The sequence below is a fragment of the Mustela lutreola genome, chromosome 15, assembly GCF_030435805.1.
Source record: "Mustela lutreola isolate mMusLut2 chromosome 15, mMusLut2.pri, whole genome shotgun sequence".
NCBI classification, from domain to species: Eukaryota; Metazoa; Chordata; class Mammalia; order Carnivora; family Mustelidae; genus Mustela; species Mustela lutreola.
The window spans coordinates 57,145,474-57,170,137 of NC_081304.1; the positions used below are offsets into that span (position 1 = coordinate 57,145,474).

At 47.9% G+C, this 24,664-nt stretch overlaps 1 protein-coding gene across 4 annotated transcripts in view; it reads right to left on the minus strand.

Moving 5' to 3' along the window:
- The window catches only part of GLP2R (glucagon like peptide 2 receptor), a 43,660-nt gene that overhangs the window by 1,914 nt on the left and 17,082 nt on the right, over positions 1-24,664 (minus strand). For 2 of the 4 annotated variants that reach the window (XM_059149271.1, XM_059149267.1), the window contains exons 5-12: positions 23,937-24,043; positions 21,936-22,089; positions 20,104-20,263; positions 19,055-19,115; positions 18,578-18,647; positions 13,152-13,240; positions 6,770-6,908; positions 498-539 (exon numbers count right to left, since the gene is read on the minus strand). In XM_059149271.1, the coding sequence (XP_059005254.1) occupies positions 498-539; positions 6,770-6,908; positions 13,152-13,240; positions 18,578-18,647; positions 19,055-19,115; positions 20,104-20,263; positions 21,936-22,089; positions 23,937-24,043 (822 nt within the window). The remainder of the gene's footprint in view (positions 1-497; positions 540-6,769; positions 6,909-13,151; positions 13,241-18,577; positions 18,648-19,054; positions 19,116-20,103; positions 20,264-21,935; positions 22,090-23,936; positions 24,044-24,664) is intronic. The other 2 variants (XM_059149269.1, XM_059149268.1) reach the window with 2 other exon arrangements.

A 24,664-nucleotide genomic window follows, 5' to 3' on the forward strand; every position in this document is an offset into this window, starting at 1 on the left:
CCTTCTCCCTTTCAAGCCTCTTTCCAGGAGAGCAGAGAACTGGTCATAATAATAATCATAATAACAGAAGTCACCATAGTTAGCAGGTCCTGGGCCCTCACCAGGAGCCCTGCAAGCCCAAGGCCATGCCATACGGCAGGGACAGCCATTATTCCCATTTTACAGATAAGGAAATTGAGGCCCAAAGAGCTACAGTGGGTGAGACACAGCCAGAGTCCAGATTTTTGGACTCCAAAGTTCAAGCGGGTCCATCTGGTACACTTAATGCTCTCCAGGTGTCCCCAGCAGGGTTAGGGCTGGGTTCTGAGACCCTTTGACGCATCCCGACACCTTCTCCGGGCCATCTGGGCTGCTTCCTGCTTTCCCTACTGGGGGGTCACAGTGCCTATTTGCCCCAGTCACTACACACCCCCCATCACATAACCAGAAACCTCCAGGGGCAGCAGGATGCTAGCCCCAGTCTCACCGGGACCTGGAGGGTGGCTCCGGAGACGTACCTCTCCATTGGCAAAGCAATACTGCAGGGCCACGAGTAATCCCTGCAAGGAAAGGAGGAGGTGGCGTGACTCAGGACGAGACATGTCTGGGAGTGGCCTGCAAGGTGCAAAGGCCCGCCCCGTCCTAGCAGCCCTGGGGAACAGGCAGGCATTGACATTGCTAGCGCAAACTAGAGTTGGTCACACTGGTTACGTTAACTTGGACTTCACCGGGATCTCTTCTGACTTTGATCCCCACCAAGCACCAAGCAAGGTGCTTGCTCAGATGTTTATCGGTTAATGATCATTAAATCCCAAAGACCCTATATTCGTCATCCAATTATCCAATACTGTACAAGACACTGTCCCGTTTCTACAGGTCCATAGTGAGCACTGGCTAAATTTTTGCTTGAATTGCATCCTTTCCTTTTGGGAGCTGATCTTGCCCTACTCCCTGGGCTTCTAGCAGGGCTTTCAGTCATGGTCCCCATGTCCTAGGATGGCCATCACCAGCACAATCAGCCCAAATGGGCATGGGACCCAAGCAGGGCCAATTTGAGTTCACATTGCAGACAAGATGCTGGCTGGAGCGTCCGTGTTCTGAAGGCTTGACTTGCCTCCAAGATGGCTCCCATGCCTGCCACGTTGGTGCTGGTTGGTGGTAGGAGGCCTCAGTCTCCCCCACAGGGCTGTGTGAGTGTCTGGGGACATGGGAGCTGGCTTCCCCCAGAGCAGGTGATCCAAGGAAGCTAGGTATAAGCTAGAACCTTGATGAGCTGGCCAAAAGCCACACACCTTCATGTCCACAATACTTCAGCAGTCACGCAGGTCAACCCTAGTCCGTGTCAGCTGGGACTCCACAGGGCCATGAGTACCAGGAGGCGAAGATCCTTGGGGGCCATGTTGGAGACTAAGTAGCACAATTCATTGCTTACTGAGGTCCCTTCATGCTGTCTTCTGGACAATTCTTCCCTTACATCTCTGCCTAACTGGCTTCTCAAAATCCAGGTCTTACTTAGCTCAAACATCCCCTCAAAGAGAGGTCTTTCCTGATCACTCAATTTTTGGAAGCCTCTCCAGTCACTGTGAGCTGTGAGCTGATTATATTCTTCATGGCCCCAGAATTATATCGTTATTATTGGTCAACTTGGGTTCTTAGCTGTCCCTCCCCGCCCCTGCAAACCAGGCATCTTTATCCATTTCCATTTGCAAAACACCTGTGTTGGGGAAGTTGAAGTAAGGGGATACTTTTCTTGATGTGGGAAGATTTTTGTGGATGCACTATTAACTGCCAGGAGTCTGGAATCAAAGCTGCTCTAGCCAATGTTTGTCTTCCAATGTTTCCTGACTCCTCTGCTTCCAGATGTGATCCAGCTGTGCTAACCCGTGTGCCACAACATCCCCCGTGATGCAAGCATCTGTGGCCCCTAGGCTGTGTGTCTAAGGTACTGGGGCTCCATATGTGTGCAGGACCCAGGCACTTGAGTGTCTGTGGGAGGAACTTCGTGAAATGCCAGGACTCACAAGGAAAGGACACATTTCCAACTGAAGAGTGAAGGTCGCAGGGCAGGCTGACTCTCCCGTCTCTCTTGATCATGTTTCTCTCACCCCCTGTGGCCAGTAAGGGAGGTTTGGTACTGGGAAAGGAGTTGAAATTGTAAAGGAGTTCCATGTTGTCCTTGGGGGGAAATTCTTATGCTCTAACGGAAGCTTGGGATCTTGCAAGCTGGCTATCCCGACATCAGTCCCATGGTGTGCCCACCAGCACAGGGTTTCTTTCTCTTATGCATCCATTATTCCATGGTGAAAGCTTCTGAACAGGGGCACGGTGGTGCGGGTTTACCACTGTCACACAGACAGCCTCACTGGAGGTTCCCAGCCTTCATAGACCATCAGAAGTGTGGGTTCTCTTTGCCTCTGAGCAAAGGAGTAGAGAGTAGAAGGAGTAGCCCTCATGTGTCAGGATCCCCATGAATGAGTTGGCTAAGAGAGGATTCCACATCACAAATGTGCTTTTTTTACTCCTTTGGGTTCTTGGTTCACTGTTTTAGGAGGCTCCTGGAGTCTGGGTAATGCTGATTCTAGATAGAGGGAGTGTGAAGGGAGTGGTCCCACCGAACAGGTGGCTTTCACTTCCTCTGTCACCACCTCCTTGGCAGTCTTCTCCAAAGATCCCTTGACAGTGAAATTATCTAAGCACTTGGAAGAGAGAAGGAGCCTCCAAGCAGCAAGGAGAGGCAGCCTGGGGTCCGTGCCAATTCCTGCTGATGCACTGAGATATGACTCACCGGATATGCTCCCACACTTCTGCCTATGCATGCTCTCACCTCGGCTTGGTGGCATGAAGGGAAGCAGGGCAGGCAGGGGTGCTGAGAAGGTAGGAAGCTTCTGTCCATGCACGGGCTCTGTCGGTGTGTTTCCTTGCTCAGTCTGCAGAGCAAAACCTGGGTCCTCACGTTCTTCTGTGGTGCATGGTGGTGGGCGGAGCTCTAGCTGCAGGACCGAAGGATCCAGCATGGTGGGCGGTGGTGGGGTGGGGGCGGCAATCTCCAGAAATAACCCCCGGGATCTCTCCCCTCCCTGTAGGCAATGCTACCCTCACATGAAGCAGTGGACCTTGTTTTCCCTCCCCATGAATCTGGGATGACCTTGTGACTTCTTCTACCAGGACATGGTGGAAGCGACATTCTGGGACTTCCCAGCCTGTGCCGTAAGAATGTCGGAAGCTTCTATCTTTTCCCTCTTAGAACACTGGTCTGGGGAGGCTCTGAGGTTCTAGCTGCCAGGCTGTGAGATACCCAAGGTAGAAGGAGAGGCCACATGGAAGAGAACCAAGATTCTGTGATTGAGCGCCTCAGCTGAGCCCCAGCCAACAGCTTAGGTCAATGTCCAGCCATGGGAATGAGTCATTTGGGAAGTTCCCAAAGATGGGATGTTCCCAAAGATGTTCTCATTTGAGCTTTCAGATGTTTGCAACCCATTCAAGAATTGCAGGTATCAAAAGTATTGCTCCGGCTGAGCCCGGGTGGTCCAGCTTATAGACTCATTAAAGATAACAACACGGTTCCTGCTTTAAGGCATGACTCTTCAGGGTAGTTTGTCACATAGCCATCAGTGGGAGGACGGAAATAAGCTCTCTTTTCAGGGGAGTCTGACAGGCTGATTACTTTCCCCCCCTTTTTTTTTTTTAAGACTTTATTTATTTATCTGAGAGAAAGAGAGAGCATGAGCACAAGCAGGGGGATCAGAAGAGGCAGAGGGAGAAGCAGGCTCCCAGCTGAGCAGGGAGTCAGACACGGGAATCCATCCCAGGACCCCTGGGTTCATGACCTGAGCTGAAGGCAGGCACTTCACCGACTGAGCCAGCCGGGTCTCTTTCATTTCCATTATGGTACTTTACAACTCCAGAATTTTCCCTTATTTTATAATTTCGCTCTCTGTATTGAGATTTCCTAATCAATGAAGCTTTGTCATCATACTTTTCTTTGATTCCTTAAAGATGGTTTCTTTCATCCTTTGAACATATTTTTTTAAAGATTTTATTTATTTATTTGACAGACAGAGATCACAAGGAGGCAGAGGCTCCCTGCTGAACAGAGAGCCCGATGTGGGGCTCGATCCCAGGACCCTGAGATCATGACCTGAGGTGAAGGCAGAGACTTAACCCACTGAGCCACCCAGGTGCCCCTGAACATATATTTTTTTAAGAATTTATTTTTAAGTAATCTCTACACCCACCAGGGGGCTCGACTTTTCAGCCTTGAGATGAGAGTCACATGCTCCACCAGCTGAGCCCGCCAAGCCTTCCTGAACATATTTATAATAGCTTCTTTGAAATACTTTGTTTGCTAAGAGACCTCTCAGAGATTTTCAATTGACTGCTTTTCTTTTTCCTAATGATAGGTCACACTTTTCTGTTTCCCTGCATAGCTCATAAATTTTCTCTTTTCTTGTTCAAAATCGGACGTTTTACAATCTGATCCCCTACTCCCCAGTCCCTGGGTGGTTGCTGGTGTTTGTTTAGTAATTTGCCTGGGCCACTAGCTCTGCGAAATTTTTCTCCCCTGCAGTGCACAGTCACTGTTGTCTGTGCTCATTTCAAGAATTTTTGGTTTTGTGTTTAAGTCTGAATTCCCACCCCTGTTTACAATAGCTTAACGATTAGTCAATGATGGGTCAGAAGTTGTGCTCAACCACCTTAAACCAGTAAGTCTTCCAGACTCTTTGACAATGGATCTGTGCATGGTTTCGGGGACCCATTCCAAGTTCAGACAGCTTATAAATCTTCTGTGGCTTTTACTTTCCATCTCCTGTGTTTCCCGGGTGTGTGTTTGTGCGGGAACCTGTGTTTAGCCAGCGATGTGTGGCTATTCTTCTGGTCCCTCCTGAGTGTGCAAGCAACCTTGCAGTATACACAAACCTCCAGTCCACCAGAGAGATATGTGAGAGATGATCACAGCCCATGACAGGTGTCTCATTCCTCAAATCCCCCTTGTTAAACTTCTGGCTAGCTTGCCAGGCTGTATCACCCCAACCCCTGCCCCGCCAGGATCACCATCTCAGGCTGTGACATTTTCATTCCTCGATTCTTTGCCAATGAGATCACTAACTGTGTCTGACAATGGCCGGGGTGTGGACTTTTTCTGCTCTCTGATGGATCTACATCAAGTCAGCCCCTTTCTGCAGTGAAGCTCCTAGTTTTTACTAGAACTTCCTCACTGATGGAGAAGAGGTTTGGACAAGGGCATTCCAGGCTACACCAACAGACCCCACTGTTCTTACTCAGATTTAATTATGTTTCTTGAATAAATAAATAAGTTCTTCTCAACCTTTTGTATGCCTTTGTCTGGTTTCCGGGGCCCTCAAGTCATTGTTGTTGACAATTCTGGGCGATTTTATTGCTGCTTTTCGGGGAGGGGATTGGCCAAGCGTCTCTCTCCTCCATTCCGTAAGTCCGGCCCTATTCTAGCATTTTAAGATCATTAGCCCCAAGGTTACCACTGTATGGGGCCTCTGTAGCTGACACTGTTTGTGGTGGTCTCTCGCATTTATGGCCTTTGCTACTGAGTCCTGGGGTTTTTTTTGTTTTGTTTTGTTTTGTTTTGTTTTCCCCCTTGTATGTTCTCTCCTTCTGTCCAGGCCAGGTCTGGGATTTCCTTTAATTTGGGGGAGGGGGTGGAAAGAGGGAGAGAGAATCTCAAGCAGGCTCTACATGCAGCATGGGGCCTGATACGGGGCTCGATGTCACAACCCTGAGATCATGACCTGAGCTGACATCATGAGTCAGATGCTTAACTAACTGAGCCACCCAGGCACCCTTGGGATTTGCTTTAAATTTTAGAATGCAGCAGAAGTATCACTGTGCGAGTTTCAGGTGTAGGCATTTAGACAGCCTGGAAGCTCCTGCTTTCTTGGGACCTCTGAACTGCCATGTAAGAAGTTGAGCTCCCCTGCAGGACAGAAGAAGACTAAGGGAGAGGCCCTAAGACAGTATGGAGCTGAGGGATGTAGCTGACAGCGAGACATGAAGCCCCAGAAATCTGACCTAAATCAATCCACTCCAGCCAGCCCCAGCCATGTGAGCCTTCCCAGCTCAGGCATCAGACGTAAGAGTAGTGACGCATCTTGGAAGTTCCCACTCCAGCAGGCATCACGTGGAGCAGAGGTGAGCCATTCTTACTATGCCCACCTGAATTTCTGGTCCCCAGAATAAGGAGGAATAATATAAATTGTCATCATATAAGCTACTAAGTAATGGATAACTATTTAAGGAATGGATAACCAAAACACCCAGGTCAAGGGACCACAGCTGGCCGCCTGGTTCTAGTTCCAGCTCCCTTCCACACATCTTGACACAACTGTCAAGCTTCAAGAGGCTCCCGGTCTCCACGCACTAGATCCTCCTAAGTTGTATTGTGTTCCAAATATGTCACCTGAAGCATAGACAATGTTCACTGTGCACAAAGCCCTGCAGAGAACCCAGCAAAAATAGGCACAAAATAAAAGGCTTCTTGTTGACATTCACCATTAATATGATTGTGAGTCACACCAACTATTGCAGCCCAGGAAACAGACCACTTTTCCCTTCTTAGTCACTGAGTCATGCTGGCAGGATCAAGGCAACACTTTCGGTCTACACACCCTTCTCATGCCAAAGACCTTAATGCCATAGAGCCCACCAACACAACAGCTTTTTTCCCATCTGTGGGCTTTCTCAGTTCTCAGCCTGTCTGGGTCAAGGGCACTTGGGTTTCTCCAAAGCAAAGGGATCCTGGGTTCAGACGCCTACTCACATGGAAGGAGCTCAGAGTCAGCTGAATGAAGAGTCGTATAAGTTTTGAAAATCCTTCTACTTGATCATCAGTGACGAAAGAGAAGAGAATCTCATGAACACCCAGAAGAGGAATGAGGACCAGTGTTGACTTTGCCAATCTGCAAATGACAACCAAAAATTGTCACCAGGGCTACATTGGGAATAGGTGATGTTTCCTGCTCTTCTGTGCATGACTTTCTTGTAGCTCTTACCATCGTGATGCATGGCTGACCTTCCAGTTTGTCTCCTTGGTGACATAGTGAATGCCTCAATGGCCAGTGTGGTCTTGTTTACTGATGTACCCTTACACCTGACTCTTGGCAGATGCTCAGAAAACATGAATTGAGTGAATGAATGAGTAAATAATGAATGGATGGGTGAATTCTCCTATATAGATTATGAGATGCCTCTAGATCTTAGTGTTTTGACTGATGGATAGATTTCCATGTGCCTGAATGTCACCCTAGGACACCACACCCCTCCTGGGTTTGACAGATTTCCTATTATCCGGCTGGCAGGGTTTTTCTCTTTTCAGGACTTCCAATATCAGTGCTTTACTGAACCTGGGAAGGGAAAACAAATGATGTGTCTGGGGTCAAATAACCACTAAGGGGCAAATCCACTGGAAGTGAGTTTTGTGACTTCACACTCACACCCTGCACACTCCATGCCAAGCTCGACCGTCAGTCCCCATGCTGCCCCTCAGCCCCAAAACGGCAAGGGCTGCAGGAAATGAGAAACTGATCCTCCTCATAAAAGGTGCTGTGTGGAAGCTTGCTGTTGTATACACTCTACATAAAAAAGACAAACATTCCTTTGTACCACCCACATGCAAAGTACGCAACTGGAGCACAAACATTCCATATCGCATACCGGTGGTTCCAAACACGGTTTACCATTTGGTTTCCTTAAGGAATTCAAAAAGATGGGTAGATGATAGATAGATGAATAGAGAGACAAAGAAATTGAAAGATAGAGAGATGGATGGATGGACAGATAGATAGATGGAGAGATAGAGGGAGAAATGGATGGATGGATGGATAGATGAATGGATGGATAGATGGATGGATGGATAGATGGATGGATGGATGGATGGATGGATGGATAGACGGATAGACGGATGGATGGATAGATGGATGGATGGATGGATGGATGGATGGAGAGACAGATGGATGGATGGATGGATGGATGGATGGATGGAGAGACAGATGGATAGATGGATAGACGGATGGATGGATAGATGGATGGATGGATGGATGGATGGATGGATGGAGAGACAGATGGATAGATGGATAGACAGATGGATGGATGGATGGATGGATGGATGGATGGATGGATAGATGGATGGATGGATGGAGAGACAGTTGGTGAGATGGATGGATGGGTGGATGATAGATAGATAATAGATAATAAAAGATAGTAAATAGATATAGCTAGCTAGCTCCCTTGACCCCAATGTCAACCTCCTGCATCAAAACTTCGGGCTACTGGGTCCTGGGAATGTGAATTTTTAAGGAGTTCCCCATGGGATTCTGATAGGCAGCCGCATTTGGGAATGACTGCTGTTTTACTATTGAGCTGCTTCTTAATTTAAAACTACCTGCATTAGCAAAAGTGACTCATACCCAGGGTACAAACAAAGCTACTGTCTTGTATATACACCCTGGGGGGGAAAGAGTTTAATCCCTAATGACTTTTTAGCCTGAATCACTGTCTTAAAGGGCCAGATTTGGAGTCTTCCCCTGAGCCTACCACCTGCCCTTCCCCCTGCCATCACCACTGAACCCCTGGAATTAAAGAGGTAGGAATGTCAGCAGCTCATGGGCACCACCTTCAGGAAGGTTTAACTGTGTGCAAGAGAAAGTGTTTACATTCGTAAGAGCCATTCAAGTGTAAGGTTATCACAGAAACGAAAAACCTCACCTTGTGTTCTGGCGTGGCCTCTGCAAGTGCCTGAGTTTGCAACCCTTGCTCTGGGTTATCTGGGTTTCAACGACACATCCTTCCATACTTAGATACAGATCCACATCTTACCATCAATCAATTCTTGGGACCATGCTATGACATTATGTGTTTGAATAAGCGCTTTATTTGGGGGTAATTTTGGATCTGCAGAAAAGTAGCAGAGTATGGAGAGTTCCCACATAGGCTTTCCTCCGTTTCCCAAATGTTAAATCTTGCGTAACCATGGTACGCTTGTTAAGACATAGAAGCCAATATTGGCACGTGACGAATAATGGTACTCAATTCCACTTGGATTTCACCAATTTTCCCACTGAATGTCCTTTTCATGTGCCAGAATCCCACATTTAGTGTGGGATGATTTATTTTTTAAAGACTGACCATCTTTCGAGGAGGCTTTGGGCCGTTTTCGTAACCTCCAGCTCTCCAGATGGATGTGAAGGGATTCCCCATTCCTGATCTCATTCTGACTTCTCCTTAGACATAACACCATGTGTGTCCTTGTTCGGATGGAAAATCCATAAATATCTACGGCCGTTTACTCGTATGAACTGTATTTATGCTTATTTTTCATCTATGTTTGTTTAAATTGTTTGGTTTATGGCAGTCATTCAGCAATCCAACAAATATTTATGGAGCATGAGACAGTGCAGTGGGAGACAAGGGGCTGCAGTCAAAGGCAGTAGAGCATAGCGACAATATCCGGGCCTGGGTTCAAATCCTGACACCACCAGTTACTCACCATGGGGCTTTGGGCAAATTATTTAATCTCTCATCTGTAAAGATGAGGATTATACTACTAATACTATAATATGAAGTGCTCAAACAATTAAAAAATTGTTATCAACGATAATACAATGGACAGTGTCATTGGAAAGATTACATCATAGGTGGCAAGTGCTGAGAATAATGGTTTCTGATGCCTGATGAATGATAGATAGTAGTTAGCCATCCCTGTTATTAAAAAGAAGCCATCTTTGCCCTTAGGTTGCTTACAACCTCAGTGACTTTGATCGATTTTCCTTCCCTTTGTGACGTCTTTCGTTTTTGGTCGCCCACCAGAGAGTCTTTTCAGAAAGGGCTCTGGGGCTCAGCGAGCTAAGAAATTATTCTCCTTTATAGATTCATCTAGAGCTCTGCCCAATGCGCCACATGGGATGTTAAGACTGGTCCTGGAGGCGGACAGCTGCCTGGGTTCTGGGAGCCCCAAAGGACAGCCAACTCTCGCCACACGGAGCATCATCGGTTTCTGTCTGTGCTCCTTCCAGGGGCCTGGTGCGGCTCTCCCACTCTGGGCCAGGCAGGTGGAATGGCGGAAACCCAGAGACAGGCCTAGGACTATAGGAGGTTCTCCAGGCCCCTAGCGCCTTGCCTTTTTGGCAAGATCTAGATATATTTAATTTAAACTTTCCTAAAATATACTCGTGAGAGAGGGGGCCAAATCTTGAGAGCTACATTCTTCAAGTCCTCAAAATCGGGGAGAGGGGGAGGCAAGGCCTGTTTCTACCAGAGTTTGGACAAAATGCACCAGCCCCCGCCACCCCTTCCTCCTCACCCTAGCAAGGGAAAACAGAACCGGAAGGGGACCAGGAGGTGGAAGAGGGCAGTGTGAACTGGTGGGCTGGTTGGGGGAGGGGGGGTGGCGGGCAGGTCACCCACTGGGGTGACAGAACGTAGAGATGTGAGTATTAGCACTGCTTGCAGAGAAAAATAGGCAAATGCACTGATCGATGCTGTAGGATTTGCCAGCCTGGGCAGGAAAATAAGGTGGCCTGGTGTGTCCTTAGAGACAGGGGCCCCATTTTTTTCTAATTAATAAGCATAAGCTAATCCATTGTGCTATACTCTGGAGAAAGGGTAAATCAACAGAAAACAGATGCCAACCAAAATGGGGGGGGGGGGTCACAAAGAAGCAGCCCCAGGGATACCCTGGGGAATGAATCCTGCTTTCACCAGGCAGGTGGCATTATAGATAGGGAAGTGGTGTTTCTCATGGTCAATGATCTTTCATACCAACCTCTCTGCAGTGAGGACGTGATCGCCAGCAACATTCTGGTGACTGCTTTGAGTTTCTGAATTCTTTGTTGCCAAGTGTGCTAAGAGTGCAGGCACTGGAAGGAAACCTCGCCCCACCCCCAGACTTTCACAGCCTCAAAGAATGAACAATTGTACAGTCTGGTTTATACATCAGTCTCTTGTGAGTTTAGCTGACATTAGTCAGCCCTCCAAAGTCTCAGCCACTTGGGAACACTGATAAGTCCCCAGCTCTGTCCCCAGGTGATGGCAAACTGGCCAAAATGAGGTGTTTTACCCAGGGAGGCCTCAAGGTGGGCCATGCACCCAGGTTCCTCTTTCCAAGCTTTATCCTTGAACAAGGGTGCAGAAAGAGAAAAAGAACCTTTCCCGATAGGTTTTATATATCAGACAAATTATTCCTTCTCCCCCCCAAACAGCTGTCCTGAATCATTGCTCAGCTGTGAAAGTCCCCCCAGTATCTTGATTTATGCTTCCCTAGATCACTGCCCCCAGTGAGGTATGCACACTTTGGGGCTATCTATGCAAAACAATCCATTTGGCATTAGAAGAAAATACAATAAGGAAAGATAATCAAAGTTCTATGTGTTGATTTTTTATCTATCCGCTATAATTTTCTGTTTTTTATTGTATTTTATAATGTCTATATCAGTTCAACAGATCATGTATATATACAATGAGGGGTGTGTTAAGAATTTCTCTACTGAAAAAGATGCATGATCAGGAAAGTTTGGAAACCACCATCTTGGGTAACTCCAAAGGAGATCCTGCAGGAGGGGATACTGAGGCTGCTTAGAAACACAGCTGCCATGGCTCAAGTGGAAAATGCCATTTATTTCACTAGAGCATGTGACTCAGCCAGTGGTCCCACACTCTGTGTATTAGAATCTCTTGGGGGAAGTCTATAAGAAGTCCATGTGGCGGGCTCCATTCCACACTTACTGAGTCTGAATACCCAGTGGAGGGCCTCGGGAGTCTGAGCTTTCGGCTGACTGTCGGGTGATCCTTACAAGCAGTTGGAATGGAAAGCTACTAGAGGGGTGCTGTGGGTCTGGAGCATGGGGAAAGCCCCATTGGTACATGGTGGCCTTGGGGGCGGGGGAAGGGCAGAAAATAGCAGGGTGCAGGCTCTCAGTCTGCACGGAAAGTGGCGTCTTAGGATTTGTGGGCTCCCTGTTTGTGTCTCTGGGAGTGCCGCCCTCTGTTTGGTTTCCCAGATGCCCCTGCGTCTCCTGAGTGGACCCACCATGGGAGGGCTAGAGCAGTTCTGACCACGGGTCTGGACTCCCACTCTAAGAGATCAGTTAGAGGCTGAGCCTTGGGAGAAGGGCCAAAGAAGCTTTGAGCCACTTAGAGTCTCCACAAGAGGCGCCAAGAAAGTCAGCGTGGCTCTGTGTTGTCCAAGCCAGCCCAAGTGCCTTGGGGACAGGGGTGTTTGCAAAAATATTTGGGCCAATTATAGCATATAGTTGCCAGTGCTGGACCATGCGTGTTTATCCTTTGGGATCTCCTGGAAGAAGGGTTGTAGGCAGATAGGATTTGGGGTCTGGATTCTGGGCAAACACCACTCATTACATATGATTACACTGAGAACCCACACTGATGAACTTCTTTGGTCTTCATGAGAACCCACACTGATGAACTTCTTTGGTCTTCATAACAAGCATGAGATGATCTCCTGTGCCATTCCCATTTTACACACCCAGAAATCAGGCCTAGGGAGGCCCAGTGACTTGCCCAAGGTCACTCAGAGGATCTGAGGCCGTGACCAGCATCAGCCCTCTCGACATGCATTCACACCAAGAATACTAGTTTTGGGGAGTTGGGATGTGTGCTCCTTACAGACAGAGTCTGCATAATATCTTTCATTCCAAGCATAGTACCAGGCACATGGCAGGTGTTCATTAAAAGTTTGTTAGATAAAGGGAAAACCTACCTTTCCAGCACACCTGGGTCAGGCCCGATTTCAGTGAGAGAGCAACAGAGCGCCACCCATCCTCCCTTATACCTCTGCCTGTGGCCTGCCCGGTGGGCTAAAGCAGGGCTAGAGCAGTTCTGGGTCACTCTTTTGGGTCAACCAAGCGGCTCAACCACTCATTCTTAGGGGCATTTTAAGTTTCCTGCTACGGGGAATGTGTGTACCCTTGACAGACCACTCCCTTCACTTCCATGGGGCCAGAAGGTCTGTGCCAGTGGCCCCACATGATCCCAAGACACCTTTTTCAGAGGTTCCCTTCTTGATGCTCTTGTCTTAGGAGATAGACATACAGATGCAGCTCATGCCCCTCTTCCCAGACCATTAACCAGCACAGCTGAAGGGGTCAAAACCATCTTAGACCATCAGATGCTGACCTCAGGCCACTCACCTGTACTTATAATCTCTGAAGCACATTTGATGGGCTTTGAGCTTAGAAATGAGAAGCTTGACGATTTTCAGGAAGATGAAGAAATTGACCTTAGAAAAAAGCAGATATGGGTAAATAAATGACGGGCTCCACTCCGCCAACCATAAATGATGGTTATGAATATCAAGGTCACCCTGAGCCTGACCATCGGATCCTTGTCCCTGTAAACCAGGGGAGATGTGGCAGTTGGCCATTCAGGAAGTATGTGCTCACGGTCATCCCTAATTTTCCTAAGGCTATCTCAATACATCCACACTTTATTTTTATTTAATACTCCCCATTAATGCTCTGAAGAAGTCACACTATTTTTATGTCATGATACAATGAGAAAACAGAGACATGGAAGAGAGAAGTACAGTTCCCGAGGTTGCACAGCTATTAGGTGACTGAACTGGTACTAAATACAGCTTTACCAGAAAAGAACCTGTTCTTCACTTAAACAGCCTCCCTTCTGTAAATAACTCCAGCCCTATGGGTGTCAAAGTTGAGTCCTGTAGCTGCCATGGAATTTATTGGAAAGCACAAGTTCTCTTCTCCCTAGACTATATTCCACAGTCATGGAATGGGCTGTCATGGGCTGGGACATTTCCACCCTTTGCTGTCGGACTTGATAGAAATTATATCCTTGATGGAAATGTTTAAATAGGTCTGCAAATTCTTCAACACCATCCCCTTTGAAAGACAGAGCCCAACTTCCCCCTTACCTCTGGGATGTGAGCTAGGCTTAGCTATGCGCATCTAATGAAAAGAATATGGTGGCAATGAGGCCATGTGACTTCTGAGGTTAGGGCCTCAAAAAGATGGCATCCACCTGGTTCTCTCTTTCTCTCTTTCTCTGGGGAAAGCCATAGCCACGTGAGGACATTCAAGCAGCTGGAAAGACCTACCAGGGGGACATGAGTCCTCCTACCAACAACCAGCACCACTTGTCAGCCAAGTGTTTGGGCCACCTGGGAAGCTGGTTCTCCAGCCCCAGTCAAGCTACTGGATGGCCACAGCTTTGGCCAACACCTTGATAATGACCACAGGAGATATCATGAGGCTCTTGGAGAGGAAGAATGGCAAGTGGTTGAGTGCAGCTAGGGCTTCGAGAATGAGAACAAGATCTGTGAAGAGTAAGACTGGAGTGGGGGAGAGGGCGGGGAGAACCAGCTCCTGCAGAGTCTTTCATGCTCGCACAGACGAGAGTTTATGTTTCCTTCTGAAAGCAATGGAGAGCCAGTGATGACTCTCAGGCAGGTGAGTTACCCGATCGGATCTGCATTTCTGCACTTCAGAAAGCTCATTTTAACAGCCATGGGGCGTATGGATTGGATGAAGGCAAAATCAGAGTAGGGGAGACTGGTTTGGGAGCCGTTCATAGTTCCCAGGGAAGAAGGATAGAGAGGTGAGGAGAAGCCACAGCTGTGGGGCATCGGTGATGGGGAGTATGAGATCCACTTGAAACTTACAAGGGGTTTGAGTCAAATGGCCTTTGTTAGTGGCGGGATGTGAGGTCAGAGGTGACCCAAAGCTTCTCAGTAGATCTCAAATGTGCGGTCCTGTCATTGGCTGGGGGTGGATGGCGGAGGGAGAGCTGTGCAGAGGGAGAAGGGAGAAATCTAGTTATTTTGGACACAAAAGATGCCCCAAGGCAGTGAGATCATTATGTCTGGATCTCAGCAGAGGGGTCCCGGCTGGAGCACAGTGCCAGCATTGGAGGGGGCGAGGTTGTCCAGAAAGGGTAGGTAGACAGGGAAAAAAGAAAGGTTAGGAACTCACCCTCTAATGAAGGGAAAGGTGGTAGAAATGGAGGCAGTGAAAGAGATTCAGAAAGAGTAGCCAGGACAACTGGAGCAAACCACAAGGGAGTGGTATCCGGGGAGCTCCCGGCTGTAGGAATTCAAGAAGGTAAATGTTACACGGAATTATGCGAACTAAGATTGCATTTAACAACAAGGAGCTGAGAAAAGGTGCAGTTCGAAGGAGGGAGCACAAGCCAGACTGCAATGCTTTCTTTTGTGAGCCAGACGTGAAGAGGGAGACAGCCAGTGTAGGCCACATTGAAGTCTGGCTGTCCCCAGACACTCCCCCCAGGAGGTAGAATGGTCAGAGCCTCCTTGTGTCCTTCCCAGATCCCGTACAGACTTCTGCTACGGTCCCAGCAATGCTTCATCACACGTATCTGTCCAAGAAGCAGAATGATAGAACAGTAATTGACAAGGGCTGCAGAATGGGGATAGTGTCTCCCCTCTTTTATGTGCAAGGGTGGAAGATGTTGGGGGTTACAGTTGTTTTTAAAACAGAAATGACTGGGGTGCCTGGGTGGCTCAGTGGGTTAAGCCTCTACCTCCAGCTCAGGTCATGATCTCAGGGTCCTGAGATTGAGCCCCGCATCAGGCTCTCTGCTCAGCGGGGAGCCTGCTTCCACCTCTCTCTGCCTGGCTCTCTGCCTACTTGTGATCTTTCTCTGTCAAATAAATAAATTAATCTAAAAACATTTAAAAATTAAAAAAAAATAATAAAATGGAAATGACTTAAGAATGTCTCTGTGCAATGAGGAAATAGCCAGTAGAGACGGTGACTGGGTAACAATTCATGGAGTAAAGTCTCTACAAACATTGAGCCAGCACGATACGAATGCCCCCGCCTGGGAAAAAAAAAAAAACCTTGAACCACAGATTGAAACACAAGTTGCAGAATCCAATGTGGACCTCCTGCGACTTGCCTTATTGGCCCCAGGAGAATCAGGGCTCGAAACTAACCATCTGCACTTTTGGGCAAGAGACCATTTATCCCATCCATCAGCCAGCAGGAATGATGGAGCATCCCAGCCAAAGAATATTTAGTAACAGAACACTTAAATACAAACTAAACGCAACCATGTAATTTATTTCTTTAATGGGGTATCTGCTTTTCATCACAAAGAGAAAACGTTGTGTCCTTGGCTTAGTGATTTGTTGAACTCAGGCATTTTGCTTACAAAATAAGTATAACCGGGGAAAGGAGCATATTTCAGCAAATTAATTTCAGTCGGGACTGTATCCTAGGAAATGGAGAGTTGTGATGAGGAGCATGTGCTTTTGTTGTTCTTTGTGTCTCCCAGGGACCGGACATGAGAAAATGGGCATCAACCAATGGGCCATATGGCGGAGGCCCTTCTTCAATGCCACGGAATGAAACACCGGCCTGGGTGAACCGGTGTTCATCTACGCGTCTCACAAGACAGGAGTCAGCAGGCCTATTTGGCTGGTGCTGTTCTCCATTCGTGCCCAAACAGGAAAAAGGGGCTGAATGAGGAAAATTTTCAAGAACGCAGCCAGCTCCTCTTAGATTCCGTAATCAGAATGGGGGAGGGGTGCTTAGGACCCCAAATATATAAGCCTCCCTTTCACGTCCTAGGTGCTGCAGAATGCATGATCCTATATAATGTTCTTGGGGACACTTCCGTGGTACCTCAGCTCCTGTGTTTAGATCTGGGTCTACAGGCTGGCAGAGGTGATTGCTAACATGGTAGAGGGCTCAGAAGTTGGCTTCTTCTTCTTTTTTTTTTTTTTTAAAGATTTTATTTATTTATTTATTTGTGAGAGAGAGAGTGAGAGCGAGCACAGGCAGACAGAGTGGAAAGCAGAGTCAGAGGGAGAAGCAGGCTCCCTGCAGAGCAAAGGAGCCCGATATGGGACTCGATCCCAGGACGCTGGGATCATGACCTGAGCCGAAGGCAGCTGCTTAACCAACCGAGCCACCCAGGCGTCCCGACTTCTTCTATCTCTAAACTTTACCTACTCCCATTCCCTCCTCATCTGGCCTGCTGTGTGGACTAAAACGCCTACCATTAGAGCTGCTTCTAGAATGCGGCAGGATGAGCACAAGGGTTCCTGCTGTGCCAAGCCGGAGCTCTATCCCAGTGAGGGCCTGCTGGCTTCCCTCCTGCCTGATTAGCGGGAACCTTCCAGGGCTGGGAAGTGTGGGTCACAGGCACTCATGCCGAGCTGCCGTCTGCTCGGGCACACTGCCGGGATGAACAGAACCTGGGGCTTACTGTGGCCACAGACAGCTTTTGGACAGATACGCGTAGTGAAGCATTGCTGGGACCATAGCAGAAGTCTGTAGGGGATCTGGGAAGGACACAAGAAGGCTCTGACCATTCTACCTCCTGGCGGGAGAGTGTGAGGACAGCAGCCGGGGGGATAAGACAGCCTAGGGAGAGGGTGCCAATCTCAGCAGTGTCTGAGGAGAGGTACTCATGGGTGACAGGTCTGTATCATGCATTTGGGAAGGAGGCAATAAAGATCGGGGGGTCAGGAGCACCGGGCTGTGGTTACAGGGGCTAGTGCCCCCAGTCAGACCCTTTGGGCTGAGATGCAGCGCCCCCACTTACTGGGACTTGAGGCTAAGTCTCTTTCCATCGTCTCAGTGTCCTTGTGAGTCAAGGAAACATAATAATGGCACCTACCCACAAATGGGGTAAGACACGTCAGGGACTTAGCTGGTGCTGGCATGTAGAAGACACTCAACACAGATCACAGGCGGTGGCGGGGGTGCCCACCAGTGGGGGGTGCTGGGGTCACAGCAGGCAGAGGACTGGATCATGAAGCAGTGACATGGGGGAGGGGCAGGGCAGAGCTCAGGACTCGGCTCTCCCTTGGGGTGGGTGGGGCCAGACTTCACTGGGTGCGGAGTGACGGCGGCACGCGTGTCACCGCTCAGCCTAGATGTGACACCGGCCTCAGAATCATCAAGGGCACCTTCACACTCGCAGTGTCCCCCTCAATTTCCAAGGATGCTTTTCCCTCTTAGTCCTGAGCCCCTTTGGCACACTTCATCTTTCAGTATCATCTCAAAGAGCTCTGTGACTCTCGATCAAGCAGTCCATCCCCAGCTGTAAAATTCTGGGGCCACGGGGACCTGGGGCCCAGGTCCTTCCCCCTCTGGGTCTTGGAAGAGTAGTATCTCTTGACGAATCCCTATCCCAGCTTTGGGTAGCATCGACCCTGTTTTTCTCTTCTGACAAGGTTCCCTTACTAATGCTAATGGGGTCAACATCCAAGCCAATAACTTTGCTATCCCTGGGCTTGTGAGTAACCGAAGGCACTCACATCCCCAGGGCCACCATTAAGGGTCCCTGAGCCAGTCACAGGTGTCTACACACAGTCTGAGGACCTGGAGAGAAGGAGGTGTGTAGTTGAACCCTGCATTTGAGTCCCAAACCAGAACAAGGAGAAGCCTCTAACTTGTTCCTTCTCATTTAGCACATCCTACTCAGAACCCAGCGACTCCTTTTCAAGGGAACTGACCCAAAGCTCATTCCGAGTCAGAGAGTTCGGGTGGGTGGTAAGGGAAAGGGAGAGGGTCCCCCACAGCTGCCAAGCCCAGCGAGGAAAAGGCAGGAGCGGGAAGGTCCTTACCATTACACAAAGCAGCATGGGTCCTCTGATGATCCACCAGATTTTCTTACTCTTGTTGGTTCCCCAGCACCTGCAGCAAAGGGGCAGGAGAAGACTCAAGGCAGAGACAAGGTTGAATGAACAGCCTGGTGCCTTCTGGAAGAAGGAGGCTTCCTGCTTGCCACCCTACTGTGAACGGTGACACAAGAACCAATGTTGTCCCATATCTTTACAGGCTGAGGGTCACTGCTCACCTCTGCGGGGACCTTTTTGTGTTAATTTGAGCTAATCTGATGCTAATTGGCTGTGTAACCAAGCTAAAACTCATGACTACAAAAAAGATCTTTGATTATTTTATCTGCATTTCTAAGTATATTCTAGATGGCCAAAAAGGGAAGGGAGCGGATATTCTCTTTGGGGAAACGGTATAAATCCTTGCACGGGGCATATCTGGAAACTACTGGACCATGGAAGTGTGAGGGCAGGTGAATTTCCTACCCTGTGTTCTCCAGCTGTGCACGGGCCATACTCCAGGGTACCACAAACAGCACTGGGAAGGCTGGGAGAAAAAAAAAAAAAATGGAAATGTAATTAGGGGCTGGTTGGTCAAACCTGCCTGCCTCCCACCACAGCCTGATGGGCCACAAGCATCTGGTAAAACTTGTAAGAGCCCAAATATCATTGAATTGCAGGCTGAGGGCTGGAGAGACCTGGGGGACACAGAGCCCATCTGTTGTTTCACTCTGAGACCAACCAGGAAGCAGAGAGGAGAAAACACTTGCCACATGTTGCAAAGCAGCTCGGAGTAAATCCAAGACTTTAACTCAAATCTCCCCAATTGTAGGTCATCCGTATTTCTTCTGAATCCTGCAGCCTCACATTCTCCAAGAGTCCGTGGCCACAGGGGTTCCAGACCCCGTCTTGAAGGCTCCACTGGCACTACAGATGGAATGTTGTGTTCCCCCGTCCCCCACCCCATGTTGAAGCCCTAACCCCTGATGTGATGATAATTGGGGGTGGGGTCTTTGGAGGTAACTAGGTTTGGAAGGGGAAGTGGTGGTCTTCATGATAGGATTAGGGCCCACAGAGGAACAGACCAGAGAGCCTGCTTTCTCTTTCCCTCTCTCTCTACCATATGAGGCTACAGTCCGAAGGCAGCTATCTGCAGCCAGGAAGACCCCTCACCAGAACTCCGATCTCAAACTTCCAAGTCTCCATAACTGCAAGAAGTAAATGTCTGTTGGTTAAGCCATGCGGTCTATGGGATTTTGCTACAGCAACCTAAGCAGATCGCTAGAGTTGGGGACAGAGCAGGAGGAGGGGCAACGGAGTCTATCAAAAACCTTGTCGATTTTTTAACATATGCATTGGGTCCACATTGCTTGTGTGTAACTGCACGTGTGCACACACTCCACTTACTTCAGTATCTTGCCACTGGAGAGTTCTCTGCCCTAGATGCTCCCCCAATTGGGAAACCAAAGGCTCTCTCAGGCTCCCATGTTCCAATGGGCCCCTAGGAGAGGAGGCTGAGGGTACAGGTCACTCACCCCAACCCACCAGCATGTATCTGGGCCACAGCCGCCTCTCTGAGAGCACTGTGGGCTCCAGCAGTGTGTGGAGGTAAAGGCCTTCGACCAGCAACCATGAGTAATTGGCGCCCACGAAGTAATGCAGCAGGACCTGGGCTGAGCGGCAGGAGGCAGAGATCTGCAGAGGACAGAGCATCCGAGGGTGAGGCCAGGTGTTCTTGTGTGGGCCCAAGAGGACAGAGAAGGGCCTCCCCATGCACAGCCGTCCCTCTACCCCACCTCGGCCCCGGAATTAGCTGAACATCTCAGACAGGCTGGAGACAATATCAAAATGGGAGGGAGGGCTTCCTATATGTTTCCGAGCCCAGCCTCTTCCCTGACATTTTATATATTTGCAGACAAACAGAAACAGGGAGAATGCATCAGCAGCCGTTTCCCTGAAGGAAACACTGAAAGGTATGCTCTTTGATCTTAGTTCAACTCAGCTAGAAACCAACTAAAAAAATCATATGATTGGAAAGAAGGAAATAAATTTCTAAATAACCCATGAATCAAACAAAGAAGTAATGATAAAAATTAGAACTTATTTCTGAACCAAATGAAAAGAAAGTATTGCACATCAAAATGTGTGGTATGTAGCTAATAACACATCCAGAGCAAAACATATAACCCTACATGACTTAATTAAAAAAGGAAAAAGGCCTATAATCAATTGTCCTATTATGTCAGAGAAAGAGAGCAAACTTTACCTAAAGAAAGGACTTGGCAGGAAAGCATAAAGATAAAAGCAGAAATTAATGAAAGAGACAACATAAAATAAAGAGAATCAAAAATGCCAAAATTTCATTCTAGGGAAAGTCTAGTAAAGCCATAAAACATCTCTCAAGGATGATCAAAAAGGGAGAAAAGAGAGTGAAAGTATAAATAATCAATATCAGGGAAGCAAAAAGCAATACCACCAGAGTTGCAACAGACCCTAAAAAGTTCTTAAGAAACTATGAACAATGGTATGGCAAGAATTTTGAAGAGTTAATTGAAGCACACAAATTCCTAGAAAAACACAAGCCACTAAAGCTGACATAAGAAGAAATAGAAAATCTGAATATGAGTTGAAACTAGTCTATAACTAAAAGCTTTCCAATAAAGAAAATTCTGAGCCCAAATGGCTTCACTGGAGTGATCTGTCAAATGTTTAAGAAAGAAAAATACCCATCTTAAATTCTTCCAGAGAATAGAGAAAGAGATAACAAGTCTGATTTCTCTTAAGAGGTCAGCATACACTTTATCTTTTTTATCATAAGAAAAGAAACTTAACTCACAGGTGCAGATGAGGGAAAGCTAACCAAAACACAGCATCAGCTAAGGAATCCAGTAATATTGGAAAAAGAGTAATATATCAGAACCTAGTTGGATTTATTCCAGAGGGGACTATAATCATTATAAACAAGATAAAAGAAAAAGCATCCCAACAGAAACAGATTTCAATGTGGAAAAGCTTTGCTGCTTTAAAAATAGTAATAATAATAGTAATAATAATAATAATAACAATGGCAATAAAGCTGATCTGGTTCAGTTGTTTGGTTCACGGATGAAGAGGTTTCCCATGCAAGGACACACAGCACCCTGTGGTGGACCCTTCCATGATGATTTCCTTTACTTGCCCCACTCTTGGGAGGCTTGGGGGGTTTTTTGGTTTGGTTTTAGAGGTTTGGGTTTAAGTCAGATAATGTTTCTCCAGAAGTCCTTTGACACCCCTCTATCTTCCTCTTCCTCTTCCAAGCTTCACATTCCCTCCCCACGTTCCCAGGACTGATCTACCAGGTGAGAGGCTATGGTAGGGAAGGGCATACCTCCGACACGTAGGACACCCACTCTTTGTCACTGTTGGGCCTCCTGGAGTAAGAGTTGTAGACAATGGCATCCTTCACCAGCACAGCTAGGGCTCTCAGGATGAAAGAAGCAAACAAGTTCATGTGGATGTAGTTGCGTGTGCAGTGGAGTTTTCTGTGCAGGGAGAAAACCAGGTGTCTTCCCTCAGGAAAGAATGGTTCAGACCAACAGATGTGTGCCTGAAACACCTGTGCATCTATCACTAGAGGGCAGGTGTTGATAATGTAGACTCCAGAGCGGTACAGCTGGGTTATGTGATTTTCTCTGGTGCCTTATTTCCCTCATCTGGAAAATGGTGATAACAGTTACACATTGAGTAAAAATTGAGAAACTGAGGCAGAAGGGTTAAATCAGCTCTCGAAAGTCCTAGAGAAGGAAGTGGTGGAGCTGAAACCCAGAAACTCTGAGGCCGAAGCAGCACTCTCCAAGTTTCTACTATCTATCAGTACAAGAGCGCTTACCTCAAGGATTGCAGGGGTACCAGTCACTTGACTGGTGCAAAGTACTCACACAGTACCTACACATTGTACATATCCAGACAATGTCAGCTTTTATCGCCTCCTCCTCACCTACCTGAAGCCTTCTGTAGGTTCTTCTTTTGTACTGGCTGGTGTAAAACTCTGTGTCCTCTGTCTCTCTAGCCAAAAGGGACCTTTTCCATCACTGTGCCCTCCCAGTTCTGCCTGTGCCCCCGGTACAGCACAAATCTGCCTGGTTTTAGAGCTATTGTTACTTTTTAAATTTCTGAACAGTACCCAAGGCAGGTCTTGTGTTTTATTATTTATGCATCTTTCTCCCTAATTGGATTGGGTGCCACTCAAAGGCAGGGACTCGATCTTAATTTCTAGCATGAGACAAAATGGTCAACCCCTAGGCTTAGCTAAAGTAACTTCTAGTGTTGGACAGCTACTCTCTCCAGGCTTGCTCCTGGGACTTTGGGAAGGTGACTGAAGGAGGTTGTGGACAGCAATGGGTACAGGCTGTGAAATTCGCCCACTGCTCAAGAATTGCTCTCCAGATGGCGCATATGGTCTTGACTTTAATCTAGGAGCCTGAGATTGAGGGTTAGAGGAGCCCAGGTGGGAAGCCATTATGGAGCTAGCATCCTGGTCTCCAGATGCCCATCTAGGTCTCCTGCATCGTTATCCAATGCTCATTCTGCCATGTTATCCTCAGTGATGTTGCTGAAGGAAGGATGAAAGGCAGCCCTTGGAGGGTCCCCTAGGGTCCATAAATATCTCACTTGGGTGATTTCTAAAAACACGATTTAGTAAAGTACACTAAGGCTTTAGATTCTGAGAAATAATATAAGGGAATGAAAATGTTCAGTCTCTAAACTGCCTGCTCGTGAACCTGCCCCCATCACTCACCAGCCACGTGACATTGGACAAGGTACTCGATTTCTCCATATTTCAGTCAACTCACTTATACAATGAGGCTAATGAAAATGCTAATCTCCTAGGATTAGAATTAGCTTCAATTCTGATTAGGAAGACATTTAAATGACTTAATACATGTAATTTGCTCAGGAATGTGCCCAGCACCGAGGAAGGACTCAGATGATTGATAGCTAACTGTAGTCTGGGGGCCCAGCTCTACCACTCACTAATTTGCTTTGGGAAAGTTTCTTAATCTCTTCTGTAAAAATCATGCCTCTGGCAGGGTGGTGTAGACAGGAGGTTGTCCAATCTGGAGGAGGCTAAAGCAGAGGTATGACTCCCCGAGTCCAGTTCCAGGTGTACTCTGTGATCACCAGCAACCCAGATCCTCTCCCTGGACTTCTTAGATCCCTTTCCCCTTCACCTGCAAAATGGAGTTGATGGGCCCGAGACTCTCTCCCATCCCTTCTAGCTCTGATGGGTCATGACATCAGCCAGCCCAGTCTTCTGCACTCTAGAGGGAGCCAACGAACAAATCCCAGGATGGACACCTGAAGACCTGTAAGCAGAGGTTCCACTCACCGGAGAAACAAGAGGAGGGTGAGTGCCAGGAGGAGGGAGACGATGGATAGGGAGTACCCCACGGTGTACAACAGCTGCAAGGTCGACAGCAAGGCATGGTGTTCCGCCTGAGCACAGACAAAGAGCAGATCTGAGCACCAAGCCAGGCAGCTATGATCTCCACCCCCCAGCTCCATGCCCAGGAGGATCATGGCTCTAGGCATGCGCTGTAGCCTTGTAGACACCCAACTAGGGTAGCTAAGACTGCTCTCTGGCCCATCTCAGAGGCCAAAGAGCCTTGATGAACTGAAATGCCCACGGGAGGGTTTCACTTCCATGGTCGGTCCTATAGTCCAGCCTTGATGCACTAGGATAGACACTACCATGGAAGAATTGTGCTCAGAACAAGAAGGTGCCTTGGAAATAAGGACAGGTGGTGTTTTGTTTGTTTGTTTTTGTTTTGCTTTGGTTTTGTTTTTGTTTTTTTTCCCCTTCCCTCTGGAAGATGGGGCCAGGTTTTGACCTGGGTGTTCCCTCCTAAAATAACTTGTCAGGAAAGATCCCTTGGGTGAAGCCCCCATAAAACAGTGCGATATTTTCTCTGAGTCCCAGGGCAGCCTGGTGGTGAACAGAGGATAATTTGCTGGAAACTCTGTGTTGTCGTGATTTTTTCGATGGAATCTCACCTTCTCACTCAATCCAGCACGCTACTCACCATCAAGATGACGTTTCTCGCTAAATTTTTGTAC